This window comes from Loxodonta africana, chromosome 3 (genome assembly GCF_030014295.1).
Source record: "Loxodonta africana isolate mLoxAfr1 chromosome 3, mLoxAfr1.hap2, whole genome shotgun sequence".
NCBI lineage: Eukaryota > Metazoa > Chordata > Mammalia > Proboscidea > Elephantidae > Loxodonta > Loxodonta africana.
Window position 1 is genome coordinate 23,581,920 of NC_087344.1, and position 26,121 is coordinate 23,608,040.

Here is a 26,121-nt window from a genome sequence, read left to right on the forward strand (position 1 = left end):
TTCATTAGGGGGAAAGCAACTAGGAGTATACAGCAAGGTGAATATAAATTTTGTATGAGAGACCGACCTGATTTGTAAACTTTCACTTAAAGCACAATAAAAATTAAAAAAAAAAAAAAAAGAGAGGCCTTTTATGGCCTCCAGTCTAAATCTGACAGAGTGCCCACTTCCCAGGAAACCTATGCCATGAGATAGGGCCAGTCCCGGGGAGGGTTTCCTCCCCCTTGGAGGAAGCACTCCCTCAGGACTCACACGGGCCTCGAGACACAGTAGAGAGCAAACGCCACCTAGGAAGCCTGGGCTCAGAACCCCACTGCTCTTTAGTTAACTACGCTGGTGTTAACAGCAAAGAACCAAGAGCACACCTCTTCAGACAGCTGTCATGTCAGCTGACTTGTACCATGACGCATGTAGGTTCCCTCAGATCCTAACTCTTTCTCCCAACTTCTGTTGAGGGATCACATTTGAGCAGTAAGAGTGTCAAGCCATAAAGAGAACATAGCCAGCTCCTCAGAGATGATGCCAGGAGCTGGGCCATCTCAGGGGTTCATGAGTCTGGCCTGGGCAAGGTTACCTCACAGACGCCACACCGCCGACGTTTAAAGGTATTCTCCTTGTCTTCTCTGTCATCCTTCTCAATTTGCTCTGCGAAGAAAGTGTCAAAGATCTGGTAGACCAGCTTGGTGGTGGTGGCTTTGGTGGGTCCTTTATCCTTCTCCTTGGCAGAATGCCTAATGGTCTGCCGTCTTTCAGCTCGCCTGGGAGAGAGGTTCCGCCATTTTAGCAGCAGCCTGGGGAAGAGTACACAGGACACTCTGCCTTTTCCTATCTTTAGTTTTATGCCTGCTGCATCCTTACCTTTGTCCAAGGGTGACCCCAGCCAATTTGATCAAGTCTCTCATGCAGGGGGTCAGGAAGATGGGCTGCTCGTCACTGTCCCCAGCTTCATCGTAACTCTCTACTTGTTCCACCACAAACTGGGCGTGTCGAAGGAGAGAATCCTCTGTGAATCGATTCAGGTTGAGTCCAGAGGGAGGAACAGTGGTCTTTAAAAAAAAGGAAAAACATAAGAAATTTTTCTTACACTTAAGTAAAATTGCTCTAATCCAACTGAAAAATAGTTCCTACTGATTCTAGACGTGAGCTCTTTTGCAACATCTCTATATTTGTAAACCGGTATGAATCCCAGGTGAAGAACCTAAAGCTCTTACCTCAATCTTATTGATCAGGTCTTCATAGGTCAAGTCAGGATTGTTCTGCAGAAACTCAACTACTATCTTACTTATGTAGATCTTCTCTTGCATCAGCCCAAATATCGGTGCATACTCTGGGCTGGGATCCATTAGGATATATTCGGCAAATGCTGGAGTGAAGAGATGACATTTCTAAAAGCAGTTTGAACCTGATGGCACCTACAGTAGCCATAGGGCAGGGATGAGTGGATCCCTTAAAGAACAGTCTAAAAACTATTCCACATTCAAATGTCAAAAACGCAAAGTACAATGCATCGGAGTTAGCTCATTCTGAAGCGGCTGTTTGAGCTGGCTAGAGAATCAGAACTGATTGAGTGAGCTTTGATTTGGCTTGTCTGTGGTTTTTGACATTTGCTCAGGGTTTAAATTGCATGAACATGACCTTTTTTTTTTTTTTTTTTTTTAATTTTTATTGTGGTTTAAGTCTCTCATACAAAAATTTATATACACCTTGCTATATACTCCTAATTGCTCTCCCCCTAATGAAACAGCACACTCCTTCTCTCCACCCTCTATTTCCATGTCCATTCAGCCAGCTTCTGACCCCCTCGGCCCTCTCATCTCCCCTCCAGACAGGAGCTGCCCACATAGTCTCACGTGTCTACTTGATCCAAGAAGCTCAATCCTCACCAGTGTCATTTTCTATCTTATATTCCAGTCCAATCCCTGTCTGAAGAGTTGGCTTTGGGAATGGTTCCTGTCTTGGGATAACGGAAAGTCTGGGGACCATGACCCCTGGGGTCCTTCTAGTCTCAGTCAGAGAATATGACCTACTCTTATAACTTGAGGTCAGTTCCAGAGCCAGCCATAGCTAACACAAGAGGCCATCCCAAATGAACTTGATATGGTTCCAACATGGTCACATGGTACTTTCTACAGGCCTGTTGAGACTTCAGAGCCCAACCTACTCCCAGGAAAGAGGAACAAAGGTCCCCTTTTAGGTCCCAGAACAAGGCTACATTTAGTCAAACACTTACAGGTGCTGAAGCCAATAAGGGCCTTTTCTCCTCCATCAAAGCCAGTGATCCACCATTCATTTATGGGGCCAAGATTTTTGCCATTAACACCACCTAAGAGAAGAAAAACAGTTTCTCAAAAGAAAATGGACTAAGCTATGACTCACAGCAAAAACCCAGAAGCTTGAACAGCAGCTGGGCAGGCAATCCTTGGCCGAGTCATCAGGCCATTTTGCTTACAGTTGGTTCAAAGCACAAAGTCTCAAGCCACAACTTTAAAAGACAATAGTTCCAGCTGAATATTACTTTGTAAGTTTTGTTCGTTAAATATTTGTTCTAAGCATAACCCAGAAACCCTGGTCGCGTAGCGGTTAAGAGCTACAGCTGCTAACCAAAAGGTTGGCAGTTTGAATTCACTAGGCACTCCTTGGAAACCCTATGGGGCAGGTCTACTCTGTCCTTTAGGGTCACTATGAGTTGGAATGGACTCAACAGCAATGGGTTTGGTTTGGTTTTGGTAAACATAACCCAGAAGCATTCCACTTACCTTCAAGAGAGGGGTCATCATCGTATATTGGTTTTGCTGAGCCAGAAAACAACAGCTCGACATTCTTCTCAATGAGGCCGGTGTCAATCGGGCACAGGTGACCGTGCTTACAGTAAACACTAGACAGGCGAGAGAGCATGCTTATCAGCTAACCAGTTAAGGCAAGGCATAGCACACAGTTACCATCAGACACAACGTGATGGCACTAAGTTTAGTTCCTGGACTCGGTTATCACTTTGGTTGCTGGAACACTACATTAATACAGTGTCCAATCACCCAAGTAAAATTTCTACCCGTTTCTCCAACCCCTATGTGCATCAGGAGCACATGTGTCTGCAGAGGTGACCACCAAGACCCGTGCGATGGACAGTGAGACACCAGGGACTCTCATAATCAAGGGAAAAGGCAATCACTATGTCCTCCCCTCGGCTTGTTTCTCAAGGAGAAACACTAGCTTCTAAAACTCACTATACAACAGGAGAAAAAGAAGGAGTAGGTCAGGGATGTGCAAGGGCAGGACCTTGCCTGCCTTTGAGGGTTACATCTCAAATGCAAGGACAGCATCCATGGTCCAGATGCTACTCGACACTTGGGAACATGTTCCTCATTAAGTGAAAAATCACAGAAAGGCAGGATGCCAAATTTAAGAAAACAAAGACATGAACTTGGAGCTTCTGCTTATGGACCTGGCCATGCTAACCTTAAGGACCACGCCATTCCCAACCAGCAGGGTCACTCCCAGTGGATAGCCATGTCATCCCTCAGAGTCCCCAAATGGGCCACGTGGGATCCATGCAAGTCTCCTAAGAGCATCCCTCCCCACCACACCCACACGCCTAGTCCTTGAAAGCCAGAAATTCTCATCTTTGAATCTTACAAACTTTAAAATGAAAAATCAAATGCCCCGAGTTTAGCTCCCCTTCTGTGTGCTAGGTGTGGTAGAGACAGATCACGGCCCTGCCCTTGGGACTTAAAAATCAAGTGGGCAAGACAGACTCATACAGATGACACGCAGGGAGGACAGGCCACTGCGCTATTACGTCCAGTTCCCAGCTGGCGGGCTGCTCTCTCAGCAGAGACAACACTGGAGAAGTGCTAAGTCCCATGTAGGGCAGGATTCACTGGTTCCCAGGATGAGCCCCACCCAAAATTTGTTCTCACCCGCCTCTTTCAGGCCAAGTACCAGAGGTAAGCAGAGTCCCCTAAACAATGCAGGAGGTCTGGCTCCAGAGACCTCAGGCTTGGAGGCAAGTTACTCCTGGGAAGGGTATCCTTAGTGCCACCATCCCACCCTGCAGGAATTAGTCTATGGAAGACCCCAACTCAAGAGAGAAGAGACCCCAAGCCCTGACATTCATGGCGATGGCATGAATTCATGGCTCCAGCTCAGGCTCTCTCCAGAGCCTCTGTCCTGAGGAGGGCCACAGGGAGCCTCGAGGGTGTGAACTACATCACCAACAGCACACATTTCACTTGTGCATTTGTCCAAGGTCTGAAACCTGCTCTGGGCCAGGCCCTGGGGATTGCTGATATACAGGCACCAGCCCAATCATGGTGGAGCTCAGGCCTAGGCGAGGAGGAGGCACACCATCAGCTGACCACAGGGAGCAGGTGAGTGCACTGGGCACAGAACCACCTCTAGCCTGGTATGGGCAGGGGGGATTGGAAAAGGCTGCCCAGCAGGGACATCCACAGGAGGCTCACAAAGGGGGTCACTGAGGTGATTTCCCCCCATTCTCTTCACTAGTAATCAGTTCCCACAGAGTCGACTCCGACTCATGGCGACCCCAGGTGTGTCAGAATAGGTCACCAGGCCTTTCTTCCAAGGTGCCTCTGAGTGGACTTGAACCTCCAAACTTTCGGTTTGCAATCAAGTGTGTTAATTGTTGTTTACACCTTTCTCTTCTCTAGGGAGGGGCAAAAACATGTGCTGAGGCCTGAAAGGGGACATGGGATGTTCCTGGAACCAAACCATCTCCCACAAAGAAACAAAGTTAAGCCTCTGAGAGTATCTGCACTTAAAGTGAGAGAAGGAACAAAACTGAATAAAGGATGCTGAAGCGCCTGGGGATCTGCTCACTCAAGAGCTAACTGGAGGCCTGGCAAAGGTACAGTAAGAAGGCACAGACCACTCAGAGAAAAGTCACCGCCACCACCTGCAAAGCCCTGCACACCCTAGCCCTCACCCGCCAGCTCCCTGACTGCATCCCCTACCATTCACCCCTGACTCCCACTACTCTAGCCTCATCACCATTCCCATCTCCAAGCCTTTGTACCTGCTGTCTCCTCCACCGGTACGCTCTGCTCCCAGCTGTCCCCTCAGCTTGTTCTTTGATGCCACTGAGGTCTTTGTTCAAGTCACTTCCCTCTATCTGAACAGAACTCCTTTCTCCCCCCCACTCCCCCTGCTTATCACGCTTTTTTCATTTGTTAGATGTGTTACTACCCGATATGTGTAACTTGTTTATTTTCTGTCTCCGTGGAAGCAGTGACCTGAACTGCTCTACACACACCACCGAGATCAGCACCTAGCCCACGGCTGGCCCTCATTTGAATGAATGACCTTCAGGACGTACACAGACTAAAGATCTAACACATGTAGTTTTAACAAAACACAAAATGAAACCTGGCAAGGGTCTATTACAGCCCCCCCGCCCACCCCCCCCCCCCCCTTTGTGGCTCTTATTCATGAAGTGTTAGCAGCTTAAGAAATTTTTCAGGTTTAGGTGCAAAAGAGCTTCACCCAGGGTATTAACAATGTAGGTGTCTTTAGGGAAGTGCCTTATCGCCAGGAAGTAAGCACACAAACAAAAGGACAGCAGTTACCTGAAGTATGTCAGTTTGTGTTGGGGAAGAGCCTCGTAACTCTCAAACCCAGATTCATTGGCATCAAAGATGGACAGTTTCTCATTTGTCAACATCTGTGGCTCATCTACCTGAGAGACAGTGGACCATTAAGCACAGACACAAAAGATAGGAAACAAAGGCCTGAAACCAGGCTTGAACTTACTGCATCAAGGGGATGCTGTTCATACTTGAGGTCGGGGTCGTCCAGGTACTGTCCACACTGAACACACTTCGGGGGATGAGTCTGCAGGAGCATGAGCACAAATGGAGGTCAGAAAGGAGCTCCAAGCCCCCCCATTAGTGCTGCGCCACCAGTTTATTCCCAGATGTCCATTTACACCGAGACTGCCCTATGTTATATTTTATAGGCCAAGTCCTGAAAGCAGAGCTAAGTAAACCCAAATCCCCAAGGCATATTTGATTTGCTTTATCAATTCAATTTCCTGAAATTCCAGCCTTAATGCGTCTCTTACTTGCTTTGGGTAAACGTAGGGTGGAGAAAAGAATATTCTTCCTCAGAGCTTAACCTCCATAAATATAACATTAACGAGACTCAATTTTCAACCTGTAGTTTGGGGAACTATTTATTTCTATTCTAGAGCCTATAGACATCAATTATACAAGAATATTCAGCATACAAAACTTTGCAAAATAATGTTTGAGATGGAGATGATAATCCGAAAGTTCTACTTAAAAAATATTTTAACCGAGATAATTCTCATACAATATTCATATTTTGTAAGTATATACGGTTTGACAAATGTATATTCGCATGCAATCACACTCCAATTAAGACACATCTCCATCCTCACAGTGCCACTTTCTAGTCAGTTCTCAATTCTGAAGGCAACCAATCGTTTGATTTCTATCACCCCAGCTTAGTTCTGCCTGTGAAGACCTTCACAGAAATGGAATACAGGCAGTCCCCAGGTTACACACGTCTGGCTTAGGTACAACTTGCAGTTACGAACTAAGAGCACTTAAAATAAATAAGTTAGGCACCTGATTAATAGGAAAGAGCTATGTTCTTGTCCAAAGTCAAACTCATTTTGATTTTTAGCATAGGTTCTGCTTCAAAACTACAGCCGATCATTTCTGTAAGTTTCCACTGTGCTTTGCTGAAACCAATAGATAAATAACTTTCAGCTGTCCTCAGGGGGCACAAAGAGAGAGAGCTGTAGGGGCAGAGAACACAGCAAAAAAGCCTTCGGCTTTTGTATTTCACAGCTTGTGTAAAAGTTGAAGCTTCCAGAATGGGAATTTTTAGAATGAATCATTTGCCAACATGAAGAGGGAGACCCATGGAATACAAACTACTGATTGTTTTATGTAATGACAACGGATAACCAAACAAATACTATAGCTCATTTTTCCTTAAATGGGCCTTCTCCGTTTGTAGAACATTTTATTGTTGTTATTACTACTATTAATAGCTGTATTATAATTACGAAAAAGTTTTTTTTTAAATAATATGATGAACACCGATGTACCCATTGCCCAGAATATAACATGAAGCATTAAAAAAAAAAAAAAAAACAAAGAAAAGAATGAGGGAACTTTAACAACCCTCAACAAACAAAATGATGGGGCCAACATACATTCCCAAGAAACAAAAGGTCAGGTTGTAAAATCACTTAAGAAGAGTATGTCAAGATGCAAATGATTGTTCTTGGGAAGAATATGTTCATAACTAACCAAACTAGTCAGTACATAAACCATTTGAGAAGAATACGTCGTGAACAGTTTGCTATCAGAAAGGACTATGATAGTGAATAAAAAAAAAACCAAACCCATTGTCATAGCGACCCTATAGGATAGAGTAGAACTGCCCCATAGAGTTTCCAAGGAGCACCTGGTAGATTTGAACCGCCCATCTCTTGGTTAGCAGCTTTGCACTCAACCACTACACCACCAGGGTTTCCAATAGCTGACTACGATTCCATCAAAAATAACTCAACCCAGCTGGCCCACTCCCCTGACCTGACAGCCAATCTTTATATTTCAAAGAACTTCACACTGAAACTGATCTTATCTACAACCAATCATTAACCCCCTATCTTTCCTTTATTTCTGTATGTATAAAAACTTCTACGGAAACAGATCATTCAAAAGCAGCTGCAGCAGTATATCAACAAGGAACTGCCAGAAATTCAAGCCAGATTTAGAAGAGGACGTGGAAACAGGGAAATCACTGCTGATGTCAGACTGAGCCCAGCTGAAAGCAGAGAACACCAAAAAGATGTTTACCTGTGTTTTATTGACTATGCTAAGGCATTCGACTGTGTGGATCATAACAAATTACGGATAACGTTGCAAAGAATGGGAATTCCGGAACACTTAATTTTGCTTGTGAGAAATCTACATGAATCAAGAAGCAGTCATTCGAACAGAACAAGGAGATAATGCATGGTTTAAAGTCAGCAAAGGTGTGCATCAGGGTTGTATCCTTTCACCATACCTATTCAATTTGTATGCTGGGCAAATAATCTAAGAAGCTGGACTATATGAAGAAGAACAGGGCATCATGACTGGAGGAAGACTCATTAACAACCTGCGTTATGCAGACGACACAATCTTTCTTGCTAAAAGTGAAGAGGACTTGAAGCACTTAATGATGAAGATCAAAGACCACAGCCTTCAGTATGGATTACAACTCAACATAAAGAAAACAAAAATCCTCATAACTGGGCTGCTGGCAAAACTGGATGTCCAGCTGCAAAAAAATGAAACAGGACCCATACCTCACACCATATACAAAAACTACTTCAAAATGGATCAAAGAGCTAAACATAAAGCCAAAAACTATGAAGTTTATAGAAGAAAAAAAAGGGTCAACACTAGAGGCCCTAATACATGGCATTAACAGGATACAAACCACAACAAACAACACAAACTCCAGAAGATAAACTAGATAACTGGGATCTTCTAAAAACTAAACACATTCATCAAAAGACCACCAAAAGAGTAAAAAGAGAACCTACAGACTGGGAAAAAATTTTTGGCTATTACAAAGGTCTAATCTCTAAAATCTACAAGAAAACCTAACACCTCTACAACAAAAAGACAAATAATCCAATTAAAAAATGGGCAAAGGAAATGAACAGACACTTCCCCAAAGAAGACATTCAAGTGGCCAACAGGCATATGAGGAAATGCCTGTGATCACTAGCCATTAGAGAAATGCAAATCAAAACCACAATGAGATACCATCTCACCCTGGGATTACTGCACTAATCAAAAAAACAGGAAATAACAAATGTTGGGGAGGCTGCGGAGAAACTGGAACTCTTATTCACTGCTGGTGAAAATGCAAAATGATACAACTATTTTGGAAAACAATACGGCGCTTCCTTGGAAAACTAGAAATAGAAATACCGTATGATCAGCAATCCCACTCCTAGGACTATATCCTAGAGAAATAAGAGTTGTTACACGAATAGACATATGCACACCCATGTTCACTGCAGCATTGTGCACTATGGCAAAAAGATGGAAACAACCTAGATGCCCACCAACAAATAAACGGATAAACAAACTGCGGTACATACACACAATGGAGTATTATGCAACAATAAAGAACGACAACGACGGTGAGTCTCTGAAGCATCTCATAACATGGATGAATCTGGAGAGCATTATGCTGAGTGAAATAAGTCAATCACAAATGGACAGATATTGTATGAGACCACTACTGTACTGAAAAGGTTTACACACAAACAGAAACAATCTTTGATGGTTATGAGGGAGGGGAGGGGTGGGGATGAAAAAACACTAGACAATAGATAAGTGGTAACTTTGGTAAAGGGTGAGACAGTACACAATACTGGAGAAGCCAGCACAACTTGTCCAAGGAAAGGTCCCACAGACACAACCAAACTCCCTGAGGGACCAAACTGCTGGGCTGAGGGCTGTGGGGACCATGGTCTCGGGAAACATCTAGCTCAATAGGCGTAACATAATTTATAAAGAAAATGTTCTACATTCTACTTTGGTGAATAGCATCTGGAGTCTTAAAAGCCTGTGAGTGGCCATCTAAGATACTTCACTGGCCTCATCTCTTTGGGAGCAAAGTAGAATGAAGAAAACCAAAGATACAAGGGAAAGATTAGTCCAAAGGACTAATGGACCACAACTACCACGGTCTCCACCAGGCTGAATCCAGTACAACTAGATGGTGCCCAGTTACCACCAACTGCTCTTACAGGGATCACAATAGAGGGTCCCAGACAGAGCTGCAGAAAAATGTAGAACAAAATTCTAACTCACAAAAAAAGACCAGACTTACTGGCCTGACAGAGACTGGAGAAACTCTGAGAGTATGGTCTCTGGATACCCTTTCAGCTCAGTAATGAAGTCACTCCTGAGGTTCACCCTTCAGCCAAAGATTAGATAGGCCCACAAAACAAAATGAGACTAAAGGGGCACGCCAGCCCAGAGGCAAAGACTAGAAGGCAGGAGGGGACAGGAAAGCTGGTAATAGAGAACCCAAGGTCAAGACGGGAGAGTGTTGACATGTGGGCTTTTAACGAATGTCATAAAACAATATGTGTACTAATTGTTTAATGAGAAGCTAGTTTGTTCTGAAAACTTTCATCTAAAGTACAAAAAAAAAGTCCTCACAGCTGGACTAATAAGCAACATCATGATGAACGGAGAAATGACTGAGGTCGTCAAGGATTTCATTTTACTTGGATCCACAATCAACACCCATGGAAGCAGCAGTCGAGAAATCAAAAGATGCATTGCTTTGGGCAAATCAGCTGCAGAAGACCTCTTTGAAGTATTGAAAAGCAAAGATGTCATCTTGAGGACTAAGGTGCCCTGACCCAAGCCATGGTGTTTTCAATTGCCTCATATGCATGCGAAAGCTAGACAATGAATAAGGAAGATCGAAGAATTGACACCTTTGAATTGTGGTGTTGGCGAAGAATATTGACTATACCATGGACTGCCAAAAGAATGAACAAATCTGTCTTGGAAGAAGTACAACCAGGATGGTCCTTAGAAGCAAGGATGGCAGGACTATATCTCACATACTTTGGACATGTTATCAGGAAGGATCAGTCACTAGAGAAGGACATTGTGCTTGGTAAAGTTAAGAGTCAGCGAAAAAGAGGGAGATCCTTAACGAGAGGGATTGACACAGTGGCTGCAAAAATGGTCTCAAACACAGCAACAATGTTTTCGTTCTGCTGTGCATAGGGTCACTATGAGTCGGAATCGACTCAACAGCACCTAACAACAACAACAACTTTTAACTCGAAAAAGCTCTTGTGTTTTCCCAATTTACTAATTTTTTTTCAATAAAACTCTTGGGTTTTACTTTAAGCAGACTCCATGGCTTGAGCTCTACAGCAGAACCAACCTCCATAAAGCCAAGTATATTAAAAATTTGAAGTACATACAATGGTTCGTAATACCAAACGGGTGCTACTTTGCAAGCACATCAAAACATTATTATTATCGTATTACTATGCTAAGGATGTTTTAGTGTATCTGAAGTGTTTGTTTTTTATGCATAGAAGGGTAAGCTACATACCAAATACTAAAAACATTTGACTGACAAATTCAATTTAAAGACAGACTTAGGAACAGAACTCATTCATAATACGGGGACTGCCTGTAATACCATATGTACTTTTTACATCTAGCTCTTTCACACATTATAAGACTTTCTGAGGTTCCTCCATGTTGCTGTACGTATCACAAGTTTGTTCCTTTTTATGCTGAGTGGTGTTGCATTGTATGGATGGACCAGTATGGCTATCCATTCACATACTGATAAACATTTGAGTTGTTCCCAGTTTCTTGCCTATTGTGAATGATACAGCTATAAATTTTTATACAAGTCTTTCTGTGAACACGTTTTTTAGTGAAAGAAAAAAATTTATTGAATTGAGGTAAAAAAAAAGTAACATTTGACTACTTAAATATAATCTAGAGCAGAGTTTCTCACCCGCGACACTACTGATATTGTGGGTTGGGTAAGTCTTTGGCAAAGGGGGCTGGGCTGTTCGGTGCCCTGCAGCAACATCCCTGGCCCCCACCCACTAGATCTAGATGCAGTGCACCCTTCAAGTCCTGACAACCAACATGTCTCCACACAAGGCTAAATGTCCTGGGGTCAGGATCAGACCCAGTTGAGAACCACTGATCTGGGGGAAGCAGTTTTAGAGTCTGGCCTAATATGCCTAGTGTTCCGGTTTTTTTGTTTTTTTTTTTTTTTAAGTCTGTCGCAATTACTGATATAACAGAATCATTATGAAATAGCACCTTTGGGCACAGAGACAGAGAATCTGAAGAGTCAGAAGCTGGAAGTGATAAGATCCCAGTGACGGATCAGATGGTGCAGCCCTTTCTGGCTACTGTCCTCTTTAACACATCTGCTGTTCTTGAAGGTAGAGGCAGTTTTCACTCCGCCAGCAATGCTCTCTCAAAGGACCAAGTTCGATAAGCATCTCTCTCTTCTCTCAACCTCTGTAGCGAGACACTGACCACTGTTCCCCTTACTCCCACATGCTCCTGCCTTGAACTATGGCGACTCTCACATAGTGCCTGCCTCTCCTTGCCTTCCTCAGTGTTCTCTCCTCCACCTCCTCTGCACAGTATAATCACATCCCGGTTCCTTGTTTCAACCACCACCTCTCTGTGTGCCGATGACAAGCTTTTAATTTGGACATCGGTCAAACGCCATACCCATGATACCAGAGCACACTGGCCACCCTAGAGGTGCCAAATATTCACTTTAAGCCTCTTCCTTTCCTCCTGACTGTTATTACTATTCACTTACCTGCCTAATCTCCCAGTCTGGGAGCCATCACCTATTTGTCAGTGGCTACTCCTGCCTCAGAAACTTTGCCCTTAGGTTATCAGCAGGCCCTGCTCCCCACCTCCTTCAGGTCTTGCAGAAAGGTCACCTTCTAGGTGAGGTCTTCTCTGATCACCTCATCTAAAATGTCAGTTCCCTGCAGGCTGTCACCTCATGCACACCTTTCCCTGCTGCTCTGTGGGACAGGGTCCACATCCCCAAAGCCCTTCAGCAGACATACAACATCTGACAGGATTTGGCTAGGACAACATTAGCATTGTTATGCTCATTCAAAAGAGAAAGCACTTACCTTGGAGGACACTACTGTTTTGGTTCGAGACACTTTTTTCTCAGTTCTGGGAACAAAGCACAAGATCATTTTTTTTTGTTTTTAATCCTGTAAGACTAACAAAATCAACCCTGTCAGACTTATGCCTAAGGTCACAAATGGTTCTCTCCCACATGATGCAGTAGAACTGATGCTAGAGCCTGTATGGGATTTCGTTCACAGGACTGAGATGCAATTCACTAAGAGCCCCTTTATCTTTCTTTCTAGAATGATCATTTTCCTATAAGGGACAAAAAAAAAACAAATTCTTACAGTTCTTTGGATGAAGTTTTGCGTCTCTTCTCCTCCTAAATGGAGAAAACAGAAGAGAAGAAAAAGCTAAACAAGTATTTCACATCTGGAAAATGCCTCAGTTAAGCATTCTATATAGCTGACTATCACAAATACAAAGGAAAGTAGCTTTTCTCAGCTAAGACCTGACTCCCCCTCGGCATCTAAATCTTATCATCAAAAATCTTACAAAGACTTCTTTTAAGGATTCACAAGAGAGATTAAAAAAATAAAAAAAAATTTTTTTTTTTTAAAACCTTTAGCTCGCCTATCCAAACAGTCCCTCGAGGAAAGCAAGTAATTCACGAGGGGAAGTGTTTCTCGTATTATTTCAGGTGAATGAAGGAATGGCAGAACTAGACTCACGCCACCTGGCAGATTCAGGTGAAGACTGTAAACAAAACAATTACGTGAGAAGCTGAGAAGAAACTTTATAAGGAAGGGATCAGGCAGACAGCACCTGAACCCAGGGATCAATCTTGACATCATAAAATGACAACTGTGCCTCCAGGTATGATGCAACAGGAAGCTCTAGCACCACCCTCTGAAGTACTCTTGAAAAAAACAAACAACAAGAAAAGACCAGCATCTGGACAAGCCTCTGGACCTAACTACCTACCTGCCTACAGGAAACACAAGGGTGGAAGAGATGTTAAACACCAGAGGGATGCAACAGGCAGAATCCAGAAAATTCTACAGAAAACCTGGTTCCCTCAACAAATTGCAATAAAAAAGATGAGGAAAACCTATAGATAAGATATTTAGGACAAATATCAACTAAATGGAGCTCCAGTGGCGTAGCAGTTAAGAGCTGTGGGGAGTTATGTTGGCTAACCAAAAAGGTCAGCAGTTCGAATCCACCAGCCACTCCTTGGAAACCCTATGGGGCACTTCTGCTCTGTCCTATAGGGTCACTATGAGTTGGAATTGACTCGACGACAACAGGTTATCAACCATATACTTGGTATTTGGTTTGAGTTCCAATTCAAACTGTTAAGGAAAAAAAAAAATTGAGACACAGGGAAATTTGAGCACTGACTAGATCTTTAATATTATTAATTTTGTGAGGTATGATAATGGTAATGTGGTTTTCTAAAAAGAGTGCTTTTCTTTTAAAGCTATTTTTCTTATAAATACTTCAGTTAGCAAGTCTGGGATTTGTTCAAAATCATCTAGGGGCAGGGGTGGGGTGAGAAGAATGGGTGGAGGTTGAGTTGAAAACACACTTGGCCATAAGTTGATTGATAACTGTTAAAGTCGATGATGAGTACGTGAGGGTTCCTAACTCTATTCTACTTCTGTGTATGTTTGAATCTTTTCATAATAAAAAGTTAATTAAAAGAAAATCAGTTTTTAAACCATACCCCAACCAATAAGATGCAAAAATTATGGTAAAATTGAAAAAGAAATTTCAAAATATTTACCTTCTCATCCTCATCTTTTTCATCAGAAATTTGCGGTTTTACTCTTTCAGGTTCCTTTTCTTCAGGTCTCCGTTTGGCAGCCCTGATATGTAAACAAAAATATACCAAATATTAGCTCAGAAAAACTACCTGTATTGCCAGCTAGCACTAAAAATGACAAACTAATGACTCCCTACCGAAAAGTAAAATACTCAGAATAGATCTGGTGAATAGACTCTTCCCATCCAAAAATGAGGCCCCCTTCTCACATCAGCTCTAAAAGCATGTTAAAACCCATTGCTGTCGAGTCAATTCCAACTCATAGCAACCTTATAGGACAGAGTAGAACTGCCCCATAGGGGTTCCAAGGGTGTAAATTTTTACGGAACTAGACTGCCACATCTTCTTCTAGTGGAGTGACCACTGACATGTGGGGCCCGAGGAGAGACGCTGGAAGGCATACATGATCCTGACAAGTGTGATGGGAACACTGGCGGAAGCAGAGGAGGGCAAGGATGGGCCCAGAGTTTTTCTTAACCAATTCTGCCCCAATTGACCCAATCTTTGAATAGCACCAACAACACCTGTAAACCTCTACATCATCACAGGTTTCTACAGCAGGTACTTCAGTAATTAACATTACACAAAGCAGAGTGCAAAGACACATGTGCTTTAACTACTTACAAATCTCTAGGTTGACTTCTGCGCCTCTTTTCATCCTGAAAGGGGGAGGTGGAGCAGGTGTGGAGAGATAAAGGGCAGAAAATTAGTCTCTGAGAAAGACTGAGACCAAATTATCAGTTAACGATCTCAGTACTGCTAGAGACCAGAAAGATCTGGGCTGATTTAGAGGGTAGGGATGAGGCTTCATACTTTCAATGGCTTAGTTCCCCATCCCCTACAAACAAGAGATGCTAAAGAAACTCCTAGAACAGGAGTTGGCAAACTGTTTCATAAAGGGCCAGGTAGTAAGTATTTTAGACTCTGGGAACCATGTGGTCTCTATGTCACTACTAATTCTGCTGTTGTAGCACAAAAGTAGACACATACAATATGTAATGAAAAGGCATGGTTGTGTTCCAATAAAACTTTATTCAGGCACACGGCCTGATTTGGCCTGACATCTGTAGTTTGCCAACCCCTGTCCAAGACAGCAGCCCAGTGTAAAAGGGAATGTATAGACATCTTGCTTGTGTCAGCCAAAATGCCTATAGCTTCATCTACCATCTGGTCTCAGACAGGCACTGGGATATCAGAAAAAAAATCAAACTTAGGAATCTAGTATAAATAAAAGTAGCAATTTCCAACTTGGTTACCAGCTCCTTGTTCTATATGGACAGTCTAATATTTTCTGAGCCTATGTACAAAAAACACGTTTCTGATACATTTATTCAGTTTATCTTCAAAAAGCAATAAATCTATGAATAGATTTATAAAAACAGAAGTCAACAATATGAGAAAAGCCAAATGTTTGATCCTTACATCCCTTTCTACCATGAGGCAAAAGCGCTGGCTGTGATCTAAGGCTCTTGCCAGTTTCCGTCTGAGGAGAGTGGGTGGTCTGCCTACACCACTAAGATCTCTCTAGTTCTGAAAGGGATTCCAGGCAAGTGCTGACAGTAAGTGCTGTCCATGGTAACCAATATCTGGATAGAAAAGGTGAGAAACAGGAAGACATTAGAGCAAACTGGATGCGATACCAAGAAGGTCATCTGCCGTAGGGTGAGAATGGATGCCACGGGCGGCCAGGTGAGAAGTGAGAACGCTCACAACCCAGCGAATCTGTGACTTCAGGTTCCCTCCATGCTCCAGATCTCAACAGGCAGAAAACCACAGTGATAGTCCTGGGATCATCCTAATTCACCTCTCTTAGTCAGAAAAGGACAAAGCTGCTTAAACAGGTCAAACTCCTGTACCCCTAGCAGATGGCCTATCCTCCTCCCCCGGAGTTCCAGCAGCAGGACTGTCCTGCGGATAACCTCACTGTCCTCTGCGTGTATAAAGTACCAATCCTGGCTCCATGGGTAACGTTTCAGGTTTAAACATGTTCACTTAGCTGAGCCAGAGGCAGGGAGGCTTAAGGGGGGCAGGGGATGCAGGGCTAGGCTCAGAAGAATTTAAGACACTGACTGGTGAAGAAGCAGATGTGTGGCTGACACCCAGGTCTGTGTTTACCATACGTCAAGTTTTCTCAGTGGAGAGGATCACAAGAGAAGCTGGTTTCACAGACATCTTAGTCAAGGCACAAAGCCCTCCACCATTATGGATAAACAGCAACTGAATGCTCACAGTATATCAGGGACAGACACGTGGTGACAACCACCAGCCCCCAAGAGGTGGATCAGGGACTTGCCCAGAGTCACCCCATGGGTAAGAAGGGCTGAATTTGAACCCAGAGCCCTAGCCAACACCATTTCTCCCAATGAAATGGAGAACATAAGAGTAAGGTAGAGTAAGAAATGTAAAGATTCGGTCTTTACTTTCTCGTCTCCTTCTTGATCCCTTTCAGCATGAGTTCCTGGTACTGCTTCTCTGTCCGGCTCCTCCTTAGGTTTCTGTTTAGATGTTCTATCACACAAAACAACACACAAGTGCCAGTCAGGAGCTCGGAGGCCCCAATACCATTTCAAGCAGCCGCAAGGAGGGCTTACACAGCCTCCTCCCCAGATTTATAGCAGGGACTCCCTTTCCCATCAGAAGGGCAGGTAACTCTTCGCTGCAGAAAACCTGAAAAGCATTTCTTACTTCAGTCCTTAGTATCTTCAGAAATACCATCAACACTTCATAGGAATGTTGTGAGAGAAGCCAGTAGTTTAAAACAAAGTACAGGACTCTATGAACTCTGGTAACCTGAAGGGAAATCTGCCTGCAGTGGGCGAAGGCAAGCGGCTGGCCTGGAGGCCGACCTTGTGCAGGTTCCTGAGAGCTGGTCTGAGGTGCAATCCGCAGCAGCGACCACAGAAAGCTGACTGCACGCATGGGCCTGTGTCTTCACCTCTCCTCCACCAGGGCCCTCCACTGGGAGCAGTGTATTCTTCCCACCCCTTGACTCGGGCCCAATCTCATCATCTGTTTTGAGCAATCGGATGTCGAAAGAGGCTTGAAAAAGTGCTTCTTTTCACTTCTGCTCTCATGCTATGCCGTTGCCGTGAGAGCGTGCCCAGGCTACCGGAGTCATGGAAGAGACAAGTCAGCTCAGTCATCCCCGCCAAGGTCGGCCAGGATCAGCTGACAGCCACTGTGCCGCAGACTTGTGCTCAATAAACGCTCACGGGATTTTTTTTTTTTTTGACGGGGGTAGGGGGTGGGAATGCTGTTTTAAGCCACTGAGCTTTGGGGTGGCTTGTTACACAGCATTTTCATAGAGATAGGTAACAGACACAATTACACCCTCTATGCCCTTTTACCGCCACCTGAGAGATTGTTATGTGACCACCCCTGAGGAATGGCCTGGGGTCAGGAGCAGGAATCAAAGCTGACTTCAGCCTTTGCTGTGGTGGTCTGAGCTTTCACAAGCAGAATTTACCCACATACTACACGTATGGTTAACGTACCTAATCCTCTGCATCAATTACCAGAACACTTATTTTAGCAACTAAGTTTCACAGAAAGCACAAAGGCATATTAACTTTACTTACAGTTCTTTGGTTTGACTTCTGAGTCTCTTTTCTTCCTAAATGGGGAAAAAAAGACTAGTTATTTTTTTCCCATTTGGTCTTGCTCTTTCTTTGAAGCCGTTTATTGAAGGTTTTATGGGAATAAAATCTCTAAACTGATCCTACAGTCTACTCAATAGGAGTAAAGACTGTCTACATTCAAGACAATTGTTTTTTTTTTAGCGAAGTAAGCAGGCAGAATGTTAAACTCTTAGAGGACAGACTCTACAACACTGTAATTCAAGTATTTTACCCTCAAATCCTTCTATCATCTGTCACCATGAAGTTCTGACAACTTCATAGGTAATTTTATACCAAAACTAGGAATCTATAATAAAACGATAAAGTAGCATGACCCAATTTAGACAGTAGTTCCATCTCAAACACAGACAACCCATCATGTGGAGCCTGAATTTAAAAGAACTAAGCACAGCTTTCCAGAAAATCGCTCAATTTGAATTCAACCTCCAACATGCCACGCATTGTTGTATATATTTTACCACAACTAAAACAAAACTCCACATGTGGCCGTTTATAAAGGGACCTGTGATATTAAGAGAAAAAACACATTGCAGACCTTTCTACTGCAAGAAGGAATCAGGTGAGCTTGACCACAGGCAAGGGATTGCCTCTGGTTCCTTCTCGCCAGGATCATGGTCGGACTAGCACACCAGACCTGCCCAGTTTTGAAATGAACTCTAGGTGAGTACTGACTGTAACTGCTGCTGAATTTTAACTAGTATCAGGGCAGGAAAGGCGGCCAGTTAAAAACTACCTTCAGGTACCAAATGGTTCAAGAATTATTGCACATCTTAGTCGACCTCCCATTATAGCAAAATAATGAATACCCTTCCTTTAGCGGGATCCCAGCAAAGGCATTCACCACTCATCCAAGTTTGTAAGAAACCTCTAATCAATGTCTTAGCAACAAATCAAAAGCCAACAAAATCAAAAATGGGAGCCAATGCTGCTGTATCACTGCCAATCACAATGCTGGCCATTTGTCATACAGGGCAACATTGTCTAATGGTCAAGTTTGCAGTATCCAAAGCCCTCAGCAAACCACTCATTCCTTCTCCCCCCACCTCAAGGCAGCTCAGGGGCTCTCTGATCTCAGAGGTAAGAATGCAACTTCTTATTTGGAACATGCTATAGAATTTTAGTACCTTACACATTTAAAAATCAGACCTTCCCAAAGATCTCATCAACAAGAGAGGCAGGCAGGCGAAGGGACAGACTTAAGCTCTGTGACTGACTGATGAAATACTAAAAGCCTCCAGGTCTAACGCTGGTGGATTTCGTTTCCCCACAGCCTTATAACCCATCTTCCATGTAAAGAACCACCAGAAAACGTAGTTTGAAATGTGTTTTAGCCAAAGTCAAGGCCATTTGGATCATTAGTAAAAGCCATTCTATTCCTACCCACTCCCCAACCTCCAGCCCCCTCGCAGAATCAAACGGGGACTGTAGGAGATTAAAGGAGAGTTAGCAGACATGGATGCGGCAAGGCTTTACTTTTTCATCTCTTTCTTCTTCCTTGTCGATATGAGTTCCTGGTTTTACTCTTTCCAGCTCTTCTGCAGGGAGAGGTCCAGCAACACTGTCAAGCAAAAGAAAACACATCCCAAGTGTGATTTACACAGACTCCTCCCTCAATAGTAGTTTACGTAAAAGCCTCCCAAAAAGCAATCTGCATCTCAGGAGCCCTGAAAGGCACACGCTAATTTCACATTTAGTATTTAATACGACCTTTAAATCAGGGACTGGTAAGAACTGCCTGTTGTGCTCAATTCCTTCTTTGCAAGGAATGAGAATTCTACCTGAATCAAAAGATTAATAATCTGACCCCAAATGTGGCCTCCTTAACAGACCTATGGCAACCACAGCGACTCACTATAAAGCTCTTCTTTGTTCAACTTTCCAGAAAATTCATTTTAGTATTCTAGATCACACATTGCGTAGAACAAACAGAAAGGACATTGACTATTCTTACGGTTCTTTGGAGGTAACTTTACGTCTCTTTTCATCCTATGTGGAGGGAAGGGAGGAAGAAAAAAAGGAAACTTGTTTCAAAAGAAGATTAAGACCAAAAGCATCAGTCAAAGTATTAAATGAATATATTTAACGTGTCTAAAAACAGGGTAGGGAAGAGGGGGTCAGGGTTTTGGGGAGAAAATCTGGGCAACTTTCAGTCTGGTAATGCTATCCCATCAACCCCCCAACCAAGGAGAGGAGCAGGAGTTAATACATCTCTGCTTACTAGAGACTGCCTAGTGATGCTGTGCAAAAGAGTCAAAGATTTTCCATCACATGAAAAGAATTCCTTAAAATTAGGGGAAAAAAACCCAACCAAGTAGTAATTTGGGATTTAAATCAGGAAGTGATGATGCCAATCTAAATCCAACACCAGCTCTTCTCCTCAGATGCCTATCCTAGCACACCGCTTCCCTAGGTTCACAATATTTGCCATCCCCACGACACCTGTACTTCTTTCATTTAAAAGGGATAAAAATATCATGGCGATTAAACAGATCTGTATCTTGTTTAAGGTGGAGGTTACACAAATCCATAAATGTGACAAAACTACATAGAACCATACACACACGAACACAAATAAGTGTGTGAAAAACTAGGGAAATCCGAATAAGTCTGTGGGTTGTACCTATGTCTTTTTCCTGGTTTTGATATTGTATTACAGTTATGTAAGATGTTACCATTAGGGAAAGTGGGGTGAAGGCCAAACAGGATCTCTCTGTACTATTTTTGCAACTTCCTATGCGGCTATAATTACTTCACCACCACTTGTCTGTCAGTTTGTCATACTGAGAGGTTGTAGGACCCTGCTACCACCAAGAAAGAAGAGCCAGAAGCAGACCGCATCAGTTGGACCTGGGGTTCCTGCGCTGCTAAACTCCTAGATCTAGGGGAAAATCGATGACAAGGACCTTCCCCCAGAGCCAACAAAGAAAGCCTCAAAACCTGAAACTGACCAAAATAAGACTTTCTCTGTATTTGACCAATAATACCTGAGAACATTAAAGTGAAATCTGTGAGAGCCAGAACTCGACAAGACTGCCTCGTTTTTCCAGGTCTTGCGAGTTTGCCGCCTTTGACAGAGTGCAGTCTTACCACTTTGCTAACACTCGTTTTAATGGAAAATACTTGAGTTTTCCTTCTCTGGCAGATTACTGCCTTACCCAGGTTCCAGCTTTTGCAGGTTTTACTGTATTTGCTAAGTTATTTGACCCATATCATCTGATAACATTGGTTTGTTATATTCTTATTCTAACGTACTAGAATAAACACTTGTTTTAAGTGTTCATCTATGAAGCCCTCAAGCCCCTCACACACTGCCAGTGAAATGGCTTTGTACTTCAGAAACATTGCTCCAGTGCACCCTTTAGAAGCCAGACAAAAGGCAAAATCTCCCAAAAGCAAAGAATACAAAAAAACCTCTAAAACTGGTTGTTGTTAGATGCTGTCAAGTTGGTTCTGACTCATAGTGACCCACTGTACAACAGAATGAAACGCTGCGACATCCTGCTCGGTCCTGTGACATCTTCACATCGTTAAGGTCGACTCTACTTTGAGGAGGCAGCTCTTCCCCAGTAGTATTTTGAGTGCCTTCCAATCTGAGTGGCTCATTTTTCAGCACTATATCAGACAATGCTCTGCTGCTTTTCATAAGGTTTTCACTTGCCAATTTTTTTTAAAAGCCCTACTGAAATCTGTCTACCATGGGTGACCCTGCTGGTATTTGATCTACCAGTGGCATAGCTTACAGCATTACAGCAACAAGCAAGCCACCAAAGTACAACAAACTGACAGACGGGTGATGAATAAAGCCGGTACATTTGTAAATATGGAGTCATCGATATTACAAGACTCAGCTTGCTTTTGCCTGTAAGCTTTTTCTAGGAGCCAAGAGACTTGGTCACATGACCTAGACAAGCTCTTTCCCTCTGTGCCTCAATTTCCCAGTTAAGAGTGGGTAGTCATACTAAACCTAACAATAGATATCTCAGTAAAGAACACAAGCAGCGACCTCTAATTCTTAAGAAGTAAATGGGGTGAGAATTAGTATGTCTTATAAGCAGATGTCAAGCCTACCCGGGTGACACTGAGACAGTCTCCCTAGCCCAGTACCCCCCACCCAGGGTGATTCTACCCCCAGGGGACATCTGGCAATGTCTGAAGATGATTTAGTTCTCACAGCTGGGGTGGTACTACTGGCATCTAGAGGGTGGAAGCCAACAAGGCCAACGATGCAGCCAACACCCTACAATGCACAGGATATCCTCCCACAGCAGAGAACTATCCAGCCCCAAATGTCAATAGTGCCGAGGTTGAGGTCTGCCTTAGACCAACCATGAATACCCATCTTTACCAGGTAGCAGTAAGACATTTATTAAACACAAGTAAACCTCTAAGACCTCCTCTTAACCTACATAGTTAAACCTGCAGCAAAACAGAAATGAAAATCAATAATGTGTCATCGATCATCTGATAATACTTAGGTCTGACCCTCAAGTCACACCAGGCAGTACCATACGGGATTAACGTGTCCTATGTTGCAGGCCCTCAGCAAGCCACCAGCTTTTTAACCTCAAGAGTCTAAGCAGCATTATGCCACTGCAAATAGCAACTGTTCAGTTCTCTGCTTTTACAGGGAAACTAAATGTGGGAAAAGGAGTTTTATCTGACATCAGAAGCAAATGCTTTAAACATGGCACAACTGCTGGTATGACTGCATAAACCTTGTCAGCTCGAGCGGCAGAAAGGCAGAGAGGAGAGAATAGACTCTGAAGTTACGGAGCTGTCCTATGAGGAGCAGGGGCCTGCCCAGCCCTTGTACTGCCCTGGGTCAGAGAATTGTGTTCTAACGCCCTCTAGCTGAGTAAAGTCCACTTTGACAGATCAGGTGTAAGGTCACGATCACAAGCGAATATACCAAAATAAGGCAGAGTTAAGAAACTTGGAAATGCTAGTCCTACCTGGTCTTTGTCTTCTTCATCAACAGAATCTTCTGATTTTGATTTTTCAGGCTCTTCATCGGGTTTCCGTTTGGCAGGGCTATCACACAGTAAGGTTGACTGTTAGCTCAGCAGGACCCTAGACCTCCAGCGGGCCCTAAATGACCCAAACTCCTCCCTACCAAGAGCACTCTATTTAAGATCTATTGAGGGCATGGGTACTTTCTTCACTCCCAGAAGTCCTCACTGCCACAATGTTGAAAGAAGCTTCAGGTTTAATGTTTCTTTGAGTGACAGGTTTAGAATACCACCATTTCACGACCCCTAAAACATCAGGGGTCTAGACACTGATCAACGGCTGCTATTAGCACCAAGAGAAAAGACACTGTATATTCCTGATGGAGGAACACGCTACCGTCTATGAAGAAGCCAGCCTCAAAAAATATGCAGCTGAAACCTGATCAAGCCCCTAGACCTATCTTCCAGCTTACGGGAAACATGAGACGAAGAGAACATGCTAGATACAACCAATCAAATCTAGAAGCTCATTTGGACAAATAATCTATCTTCTCTAATAAATGGCAAGAAAAGAAGAAGGAATTAATAATGTGAAAGTCTTAAGAAACAAATTAACCAAACGCAATGCTGTGTAAGCCTGCAGTGTTTGCCACAGATGGGAAAATGAGAATACCGACTATGTATTTATTTCCTAATAAGGAATTGTTACATTTTGTTAGGCATGAAAATAGTGCTATTGTTATGTTTTACTAAAAAAAGAGAAACCTTATCTTCTAGAAATACACTGAAATATTCATGAATGATGATGGTCCTGTGATTTGTTTCAAAGTAATCCAATTGGGGGATGGCGTATATTATGGGGTAGAGATGAAATAACCACCATGAGTTGATAACTGGTTGACGCTGGGTGATGGGTACTTGGGGGCTCATTATACTACCCTCGTTTACTTTGTGCATATTTGAAGCTTTGTATAATAGGACCAAAAATAGATGAGGTCTCCAGAAATGCTATTCATGAATATCTAATGAACAAAACTGCAAGATAAAAACCTATGAAATACAGAAGTCAGAATTCCTAAATTACACCCTGTGAATTCCACTCATGTGTTACCAAACACAGGGGGCCCTGAGAAAAGGCAGCTGTTAATTCATTACATACTGACCCTTTTGCAAAATGAGATGTGATGGTGGTCTGCCTGGTAGTTTTCCTTGTAATCCTGGGGCTAGGTGAAACGTCAGCTGTTTAAAATAAAAAAGAAACAAGAAAAAAGCCACCATGAACAGAAAAGTCCACAACAAGAGTATAGCTCTTCAATGTGGCCACGCTATTACAGAGAACAGCTTCTCAGGGTTGAGCATCCTTTGGCTCTTATTCTCATCAATGCCCACGTGCTAATGTCAACAATTAGCACCTGCCAGTTTTCTCAGCCAGTTTACATGTGCTCTCATTTGAGGGGACCAAATCTTGAACCAGGCAAGGAAATGGAACCGCCTCTTAGATTGTCAGAGACCTAGTGGTGCAGTGGTTAAGAGCTCAGGCTACTAACCAAAAAGTCAGCAGTTTGAATCCAACAACTGCTCCTTGAAAACCCTATGGGGCAGTTTTACGCTGTCCTATAGGGTTACTATGAGTGGGAATCGATTCCGCGGCACATAACAACTTAGATCATCAAAAGATAAATTAACTGAGAATCAGAATTGGGCTCAAGACCTGTGCTCATTCATTTGTTTTTTTAAATTTCAAAAGAGTTACTTTGCCTATAAACTGGGAAGAAGTCTAAGAATAGATGTTTAGCTGAAACAGGCATGTAACTTCTTAGAATATTAGTAGTTCTTGTCATCTAGTTAATTATCTCTTATAAACTTAGCCACATTTGGGGATCTATTGCTCTATACCTGATCAAAGACAAAATTTAGAGAAGCGCACATCTAAGCTAGTTAGGAGGTCGTGGGAGATATGTTCCAAGACGTCCCTGTATGCCTACCGAACCCTATATAGACCTTGTTTTGACCTATATATTTAATTTATAAATTAGAGATAGTGAGAGATTAACAATACGAAAATAAAACAATTATAACAATATACTGTAATAAAAGTTATGTGAATGATGGAGTGGGATGGCAAAGATTTCATCATGCTACATCCTCATTTAACATTTTCGGACCGCATTTGACCTTGGGTAACTGAAACCGCGGATAAGGGAGGATTACTGTACTCCTGTATACACAAGAAACAAACCAGGAAATACTGCCCAGGGGTAAGTATAGTTCCAAGTGTGACTGTCCCCTTAAGTGCAAACCACGTCTCCGTCAAGGTTTAAAACAAGTCAAGCGTTCTTACACTTAGTCTCTCCATCTGACTTGCTTCTTCGGGACGTGCGAGGTTTTGAAACAGGCTTGGAGGGTTTGTTTGCCTCTGCCATTCTGCGATCTTCATTACTCGTATGGCTCCCGTTTTCTAGACATCCATTCACTTCCTGAGCATGAGCTCCATTCTCCAAGGACAAATCTTTATTTAAAAGGGATTTGACTTTAGCCAGGTAGCCCTCCTACAGCAGGAAAGGATAATTTAAGTAGCAGTGAATGTAAACGAGTGGCAATAATAAGAGAACAAGGAAACGCATGTGTTTCCTTTAAAATTATCAGGCAACAAGAGGAGCTGGAGATTATTCTGCCTTTCTGGTCACAGACAAGTTACATGGAAAGAGACTTTTCCAGAAGCTGGGATGCTGAGAAGTGACTTACCTCGGATAATTCTTCTTTATGTAATTTAGTTTCCAAGTCACATAACTGATTCTTTATTTCTGTTTGCAGAAATTCATGCAAGAGGTTCAATTTCTCCTTCACACATTCCTAGGGGAAGGATATAGGTTTAGAAGTCCTCAAACTCCCAAGCCATTAATTAGTGGACTAAAACACAATAATTAAGTTGCCTGGACACAAAATGATGACCAAACCGCAGACAATGCTGTCTCAGCCAAAAAACTAAATATTCACAAAACACACTCATGATGTTTCCAAGAAGATCGCATCACATATCC

The 26,121-nt window shown here is 43.0% G+C and overlaps 1 protein-coding gene across 3 annotated transcripts in view; it reads right to left on the reverse strand.

The window, feature by feature from the left end:
• Positions 1-26,121, reverse strand: part of DNMT1 (DNA methyltransferase 1) — a 54,663-nt gene that overhangs the window by 20,267 nt on the left and 8,275 nt on the right. For 2 of the 3 annotated variants that reach the window (XM_010593362.3, XM_003413098.4), the window contains exons 3-21: positions 25,826-25,933; positions 25,422-25,629; positions 24,244-24,319; positions 23,084-23,162; positions 20,083-20,117; positions 19,605-19,689; positions 18,072-18,106; positions 16,914-17,001; positions 15,118-15,152; positions 14,455-14,536; positions 13,013-13,047; positions 12,722-12,767; positions 5,767-5,847; positions 5,583-5,692; positions 2,757-2,875; positions 2,231-2,323; positions 1,212-1,363; positions 859-1,046; positions 575-758 (exon numbers count right to left, since the gene is read on the reverse strand). In XM_010593362.3, coding sequence (XP_010591664.1) covers positions 575-758; positions 859-1,046; positions 1,212-1,363; positions 2,231-2,323; positions 2,757-2,875; positions 5,583-5,692; positions 5,767-5,847; positions 12,722-12,767; positions 13,013-13,047; positions 14,455-14,536; positions 15,118-15,152; positions 16,914-17,001; positions 18,072-18,106; positions 19,605-19,689; positions 20,083-20,117; positions 23,084-23,162; positions 24,244-24,319; positions 25,422-25,629; positions 25,826-25,933 — 1,839 coding nt within the window. The remainder of the gene's footprint in view (positions 1-574; positions 759-858; positions 1,047-1,211; positions 1,364-2,230; positions 2,324-2,756; positions 2,876-5,582; positions 5,693-5,766; positions 5,848-12,721; positions 12,768-13,012; positions 13,048-14,454; positions 14,537-15,117; positions 15,153-16,913; positions 17,002-18,071; positions 18,107-19,604; positions 19,690-20,082; positions 20,118-23,083; positions 23,163-24,243; positions 24,320-25,421; positions 25,630-25,825; positions 25,934-26,121) is intronic. The other variant, XM_064280625.1, reaches the window with a different exon arrangement.